This window comes from Tigriopus californicus, chromosome 9 (assembly GCF_007210705.1).
Source record: "Tigriopus californicus strain San Diego chromosome 9, Tcal_SD_v2.1, whole genome shotgun sequence".
Taxonomy (NCBI): domain Eukaryota; kingdom Metazoa; phylum Arthropoda; class Copepoda; order Harpacticoida; family Harpacticidae; genus Tigriopus; species Tigriopus californicus.
In genome coordinates this window covers 11,447,265-11,454,773 of record NC_081448.1, presented here as the reverse complement: position 1 = coordinate 11,454,773, position 7,509 = coordinate 11,447,265, and the positions used below count along the sequence as shown (strand labels likewise).

The 7,509-nt window shown below is 47.2% G+C and overlaps 2 protein-coding genes across 2 annotated transcripts in view; one reads left to right on the top strand and one right to left on the bottom strand.

Moving 5' to 3' along the window:
* The window catches only part of LOC131886354 (nucleoporin NUP188-like), a gene marked incomplete at its 5' end in the record, with an annotated part of 8,359 nt that extends 2,438 nt beyond the window's left edge, over nt 1-5,921 (top strand). The window contains 2 exon segments of the mRNA XM_059234650.1: nt 448-4,385; nt 5,033-5,921. Coding sequence (XP_059090633.1) covers nt 448-4,385; nt 5,033-5,860 — 4,766 coding nt within the window.
* A 13-nt stretch (nt 5,922-5,934) lies between these two features.
* LOC131886365 (polyglutamine-binding protein 1-like) lies at nt 5,935-7,509 on the bottom strand. The gene is made up of 4 exons (XM_059234667.1): nt 7,311-7,509; nt 7,125-7,231; nt 6,686-7,060; nt 5,935-6,184 (listed from the first exon to the last, which is right to left on the bottom strand). Exons 1-4 carry the CDS (start codon nt 7,429-7,431, stop codon nt 5,966-5,968), a joined length of 822 nt encoding a protein of 273 aa, XP_059090650.1. The 5' UTR covers nt 7,432-7,509; the 3' UTR covers nt 5,935-5,965.

Genomic DNA, 7,509 nt, shown 5'->3' with positions numbered 1-7,509 from the left:
TGATTTCCGCTGAAAGTTAGGTGGCTAATACGTTCGAAGATTGAATGTGAATTGGGGTACTGAAAAGGACCTTTTAACATGTGAGGGTTGTGTCATCCTAACGCCCAGCAGCATCGATGCTGACCCAAATAAACATCTTCGATACATTTTGGCTCAATTGGTGTTGGCCACATTTTAGCCGCTAAAAACTAACCAGGGGTTATGCTACTACACAGACTTCAATTAATGCTCTAAAAATGGCTTTTTAGACTGATTTCAGAGCACTCTTCGATACACTTCAAATATTTGCAATTTCTGTTGAAGAACAAACCGGGATTCACCTTCAAACCGTACTAGATATGTACGTAATAAAAATTGAACTTTTACCGTGAACTAAAAGTTATCTCGCTTGAGATTGGAGTTGATGCCCCAAAGAATCCGATTTGTGACCTTGATATATATTTGCAGGTGAGTTTCGGGGTACGAAGGCCTCGTTGAAGAAGCTCATCGACGATGAACGCTACCAGGGTCCCTTGATGAACGACATTTGGCAATTCTACCGTGCCGAGCGACTCTATCTCTTGCAGGTCATCAAAGAGATCCTCTGTCACTCCTCCAATCCGGGTCATCCCCACCAAGAGCAGTTCCAAAAGGAAGTCGATCACTGGTTGGAAGACGACAAGTTCATGAAGAATCTTCAAGCTCAACTCAAATCTGTCATCCATGAGTCCGTGCCCTCGATTCAAACCCGAGGCAAATACTTCAATGCCACCAACCTCCAATCTTGGGTTCATTTCTCCCTCCGAGAGCAAGCCGAATTGGTTGAAATTATCTTACTGCTGGCCACCCGATATGACCAGGTCCAACAAACGCAAGCCAGAAAAGAGTTGTTCTGTAAGCTCTACCAATTGTTCCTCGAACACGGATTCGGAAGCAAGCAGAACTTTTCCCACCTAATCAACGACGTTTCCGAAGACTTGGTGCAAGCCATTGGGCAATTGGAGGCCCTGATCATGGTTTATCTCATCGATTTGCCCAGTCTCACCGACCACGAAGGCGATACTCAATCCACTCAATGGCAAGTGAGTGATTTCACCGAAGTCGAGAAACTGATCACCAGTTTAGGAGGCTCACCCTGTCATGGACCCATCATGATTGGGTGGATGTTAGCTCGTTTTCTCGTTGATGGCGAATCGAGTCTGGCCAAATATCAATATCTCGGTTCACGGGCCGTCCAACTGCGGGTGGTTCATCAACTAGAGCGAATCCTGAAGAACCCCGTGATTGTGTCCAATACGACAATGAGAGGTATCGCAAATGGGGTTTGCTACTCGATTGTGTCCGCTTTAGTGTCAGCCTTTGAGCCGGCCAGGATGGGCCTCTCCACAGATATCCACTCGTTGGCCTTAGTATTGCTCAAGAACGAGGCTGTAGCCTTGGATTTTTGGCGTCAAGGCTCTGAGTTAGGACTAGGTACTCATTTCACTCAGTTGGCATCGAGTTTTCCCGCCAGTCTCAAACCGTTCTGCGACTTGGCCGAGAAGATCGCCGGCGCTAGTGAGAAAAGTTCCGAGTACGTCCTGGATTACTTGGAAAATATGCAGCAGTTCTGTGAACCCGTTGAATCTGTATCTTCTCAACACATCAAGGCTCGAGACACGGAGACGTGGGTCTCTTTGATGCATCGATTTCCTTGTGGTGAAGACGTTGATGTGAAAATTCCGGCGGGCACCATCGGTATTCTAGATGGGTCCACGTTCAAATGGCGGGGTCAATACAACGCGTGGAACTATTTATTCGCGGAAGTGGATCGCTTGATCAAGCAAATTTCCTCGGGGATGAGTAAGATCCATTCCGAGACCCTTTCCAACGTGACCATCATCACCAAGCTCATTCGAACCATCGTCAAGGCCAGTCCCAAAGTGTGGTCTCAGATTGGTCTCCGAGCCGAGAAATCGTTGATTTGTCTTACAGAGAAAGTGGTTCAAATCAACAATCCACCCTTAGAATTACTCACGTATTGCATGGAAACATTTGCCTTCTTGTGCCAGAGGAATCCTGTTCGAATCTGGCAGAAATTGGAGGAGTTCTCCGTGTTTCCGCATCAACTCAAATCAGGTCTAGGCGAATCTCAGAGTGTGGAGGATATTAACTCGGGAGTGATTGGGCATCTCTTGGCTCAACAAGAGTGCGTCAATGGAGAGTTTCCCCTGACTTTGGCCTATTTGGAACTTCTGGCCGTGTGTCTTCAGAGTCCAGAGATCAATGCCACGCCCTCGTTGGTGTTTGTGGCTCAAGATCTGATCCCGTCGTTCTCAAATTGGCGCTTCTCAGAACCAGGGGATCGAGAGATCTTCGGTCAAAAGCTCTTGTGTTTGACCAAGATGGTTCTTGAATCAGATTCGCCACATTTGAAAGAGCTCAATGGCCTCGTGTGTGCGTTGCTCCTCAAGCCCGCCCCGCTTGAGACCATGTTGAACTTGATACAAACCGGGGATCGCATGGTGCAGAGCTTAATCGAAGCTCAATCCTCCTGGGAAGCCGGAGCGGGCGTTGAACTGTCCGCTCTCATCGACTTAGCCATGTTGGCTTTCAATGCCTTATTGATCAAGGCCCCGGATCGAGCTCTCCAAGATCTTTCGGCTCATTTGTGCGCTCCGGCTTTGGGCAATCGTCTTCACTTCAGTCTCACTCTGGCTCACTACATTTATCATTTGCAAAGCTGTGACATCCCGATTTCGGCCATGAAGCTGCTCGGAACGATTGCGCGGACATTCCCCATGTCTCTTTTGGCTTGCTTCGGAAATGATGCGGATGCCGTGAAGGAGATTCTCATCTATCGGTTGGAATCACAAACGGAGGACATCAAGTTAAAGATTTCCATTTTGGATCTGTTCTCAGATTGCGTCGAGACTCAACCCGGATTCATCCAGCATCTGATCGGTCAAGGCCAAGACAACGAGACGGGTTGTTTGACTTTGGTGGTGGACCTCTTGAAGCGGATGCGACAAACAGAAATGAAGTCCAAGCAAGACCTGCATATCGCCGTGATCACGTTCATCTTTCGATTGTGGAACCAGCAAATGCTCTCTGCCGTTGAGCACTTGAAAAAGCAACCCTCTTTTTGGGATGACCTCACCTGGATCCTGTTCGAAACGGATCAGAGTGGCGACAATAGCAATGCCAAGATCAATGCCACCATCTTCCGCGTGATCTCCGCCGAAATTTTCGCCTTCGGCGCTAAGGTCGATGATGGATTAAAGGCGGTCCTGGAGAAATTGGTGGCCAAAAACTCCAATGTCTTGGAACAATGGTGCGATTGTGTCTTGGACGGATTGCCCGCCCTGAATCATCAAGAGATGATCGTGAACGATACGTTCATGCCCTCATCTGCAACGTCACCCAGCGCCAACAATTCCGCCACCATGGATTTGTTAGGGGCTTGGAAGACCTTTTTGATCGTATTCTCCAATGACCAACCTGTCACACTCACCCCAAGTCAATGCCACTTGATCGCTTCCAAGTTCATCCAAGCCATCCGAGCTCAACTAGACCACAACGAGTTGAACTTGCGGATTATTACATCTTTGAGTGAGGTCTGTCTAGTTTTGATGCAAAAGTGGCAGACCAAATGCGCTGATAACATGGAAGCATGGATGGCCAAGCATGCCGCATTACTGGAACACATGTCTGGCAAATTTGATCAATTGCACCCTCGCTCACAATCGGCAGTTTTGGCCATCGCCAGTACGGCTTTGAAGACGAGCTCGTTTAAATTGGAGCGAGGCGAGAAAAGTCTTCTATCTTGGTTGGAACCAACCGCCTCAATCACGCTTAAAAGTTTACAAATGTTCGAGTTGAATCAGTCCAAGAAAGGATTGGAGCCCCACAAGGAACTCGCTCATGTCCCCGTGTTGGCTGTGAGTCTTTTGCGCAACCTTATCCATCGGTTGGACGATCCCAGCCTTTGGTTCGATCTCTTCCATAAGCAAGTCATCCTTCAAGCGCTTCTGAGTCAAGTCCACCACTGTCTGCATCGCCAACGAGATACCAATGTGATCTTGGCTCTCTTGGGACTGCTCTCGGTGATGGCCAAATCCGAGCAAGGCTGTCAAGCCTTGCTGTCCTCCGATCTGGCTCAAATGATATGGTTGCCTTTGTCGGAGGTGAAACAGGCCAATAACGAGTGGGTCCCAGTGTTTCAGATCAGTCTCCAATTCCTGGTGACCCTCATCCGGGTGGGTGAGCATCGTGCAGTCGAGAACGGCGTGACTGTGGTCACTTTGCTGCAGGAACAACTCAGCACGTTTCTGATGGCCCCGAATCTCTCGATTCAGGAGGAACATATCGAATTGACCGTCACTGCTACATCCGTGATTAGCTTGCTCATGAATCACTACAAGCAGGTAACAAATGACTAAGCCCTTACTTCATATGTTGCAAACATTTACAAGTAATGGATTATGTTGGCTTTGATTTTTGAGGGAACAAGGAGTTGTTGAGCCATCACTTATCAGTAGAGACTCTCAAAGGTGTTTTTGGTGTTTTATACGACGTAAATATTATACATGTATATTTCATGATATTTCCTCCAAAAAAGGCGAAATACTTTAGTGAGTGTTAGCAAAAATTCAAGAAACTTTTATCACATTAAATTAATGTCAGTTTTGAAAAATTATCGAAGAAACTTTTAAATATAATAACACCACGCAACTCGACTTCTCAGCTTTTTTTTTAAGATCAATTCTTTTGTGTGAGTCAAAACGATGCTACAGCATTACCTAACGTGCGATACCCAAACCAAAAGAACTATCTTGTCTTTAATAAAACAAATGCGGAGAACATTATTCTCTCTTCTCCCTACCGAGAAGGACGTCTTTCCGAAATGAAAGCGCAAATTGCTTAAAAAAAAGGGGTTTCATCTGTGTTTGTAGAGCAAAGCAAAGCAAATTATTGTCATTTTAGCCCTTTATTTTGCTCGCTAAATGCCAAACCACGGATCCGCTAAGCCATTACCTTGGTGTTTTCATTTGATTCCATTGACATCTTTCAGTGGCATCTCTTACACTCACCGTCACTCGTCCACTTCTACCAAAGCGTTTGCTCTTTGCTGCATACAAGCATTTGCCTCCTGATTCGACCCTCGCTCTTGGGCATGCTCATTCACCGTCACAATCACGGGATCAATGCCTCCACCCAAGACGATGAAGATCTGCGGCGCGTCCGAAGAATCTCCTCCACGGATCAAGACATCGAGCCACCTTCCAACCACCAAACTGTGGCCATTCAAAATCTCCTGTTGGAGTGCATTTGTGGCGGTCTTACCATGCTTCGAGCCCTGTGTCCGGATTTGGTAGCTCTTCTCTCGGACAATGTCGAGGATTACGGGGAATGGGAACAGCTTTTGGGCATTGGATTCTCGTCGCCTACTTTCGAGCAGAACGACGGACTCACTTTCGGGACGTTGATCTCTATTTCTAATCTTTGCATCCGCAACATTACCAGAGTCGATCGATCTCCCTCGCCTTCGCGAGGATCTCCGTCAAGTACAGGAGAATCGCAATTGGACCGAAAACGAGTGATCATCATATTGGAACAATCCATGTCGGTGATGGTGTCCCAAGCCTTATTGTTCTTATCCGATCCTCGTCATTCAAGTCGGGATCAGCAACTAGTTCGGCGTGAACTGGGAGCTGAATTGGGATCATTCACGGAAAGTATTCGACGCTATGTTCATAGAGGCGCCAAATCGCCTCAAAGTGGAGACAAAAGTCCCGGGGGAAAAACTTCGGGTGGCGGAGATGGTCATCTACGTTTGTCCAAATCGGACGAGGATTTCATGAAGTTCATCGCCACCATTGTCAATACCGTTTTTAAGTAACTGCCCGAATACCGCCATCTACTTCCCCTCCCCCCAGTAATAAACACAAGGTTCAAATGATCGTTCCGACTCACTTTGTCTTTTACATTATTATGATTAATCCCTTTATTCGTCTTTGTCCTTATCCAAACCTGACGCCCAGGTACCTAGAGGTGCATCTGAATAACTGGATGGATCCATAGGATCGATACCCGGCGGTGCCTTTTTCCGTTTCCCATCTTTTCGTTTGTAGAACTCTTCTTGCTCACGGCGTTGCTCTTTCTCTCGGCGGTGCTTATCCTCGATTTGTCGATCTTCCTCGTCCTCATCTTGACCACCCTCGCTCTAAATTCATCAAAACAAAAATTAGTACGAGTTGCAAAACTCATACGCAAACCCCCACAAAATCTGAGTTGAATTGACTGTTAACGGATTTGGCTTCCTGGCTCTGGCACTTATCACCATCGAAGATGAAACAAAGAAGGGTAAGAACGAGTCTGTTGTGATTTTCTATTCCGCTGAATCGGTAACGATGAATCAGCGCTACTCCAGCCAATCGAAGACAGCGCCTCTACATTCAGAAACCATACCCTAACAGTCATTTAGTTGTCACTCATTCGCTCTCTAAAGGGATTTGCATCGCTTGCACTCTCGTGGACTTACTTCCTCTATGATATCAATATGCATTAATTATGACCATATTTTCTCTATTAAAATGTTTTGTGCAAGTAAGAATAGCGTGACCATCGATGCATCTTCTTAACACTGGCCTAACTAACATCCCTGCAATCCCGAGTCTAGACTAAATGTAGTACGAGATGAAATAGTATTGAGCATGGGAATTACCATATCCGAATCTAGATCCATGGCCTGATCATCGTCCTCATCGTCGTCGTCCTCGTCGTCCTCATCCATATTGGACAACTGGCTCTGGAGCAATTCCCGCACTTGACTGGCGGCCTCCATGATCCGAGCCTTGGGATGACCTGGGGGGAACCACGAGACCCGATCCGTTCGACGGTTCCAAAAGAAGTGCCGCCCACTGCCCGGATCATATTGCTCCTCCCATTCTTCGGGCAGAGGTTGGTAGTCCTTCATCATGCTTTGAAAGAGCTTGAGATACTCCAGCGAGGGCTCTTTGTGACCCGATCCCCAATGATCCGAACAGAAGGGCTGACATTCGTGATATGGGTTCCATTTGTTCGGACAACCGGGATATCCCTGTTGAACAGAAGAGTTCGCCTCGGATTCATGATTTCAGGCTTGGTCTTGGATGAATACGTACCAAGAGTTTGGCCTTGTCGTCTTCGCCGGTTTGAGGGGTGATATTCTGGGTGGATCCACCCTCATCGTGATCATCGTAGCTTTCAGCAAAAACCTCTTCCTCTTCGCCTACATTCCCCCCACCAAATCCATTGAGAATCAATCTTATATGAAGAGGATCGACCAGTGAGAATGGTGGAAAAGTTACCTTTCTTATGAGCATGGGCTTCGGAGGGTTTGCCGGGTTTCCCGGGTTTGCCGGAGGCTTGATCCGGTCGGAGGAGACCTCGCTTGGCTAATCGAGCGGCCAAGGCCGGTGGAAGCGGCATTTTGAGAGTCTGAGTCGGGCTCTACTGTATTGTGACCGAGAGAAGCCAAGAAAGCCAAGAATCTGATCCAAACAAATA

What these genes read in the sequence shown, in the direction of transcription:
- LOC131886365 (XM_059234667.1), bottom strand. Translation starts at nt 7,431, where the DNA reads ATGCCGCTTCCACCGGCCTTGGCCGCTCGATTAGCCAAGCGAGGTCTC. An exon ending in AGCCCATGCTCATAAGAAAG is followed by an intron (nt 7,232 to 7,310) that starts GTAACTTTTCCA and finishes GGGGGAATGTAG; the next exon opens with GCGAAGAGGAAGAGGTTTTT. An exon ending in ACGACAAGGCCAAACTCTTG is followed by an intron (nt 7,061 to 7,124) that starts GTACGTATTCAT and finishes TCTGTTCAACAG; the next exon opens with GGATATCCCGGTTGTCCGAA.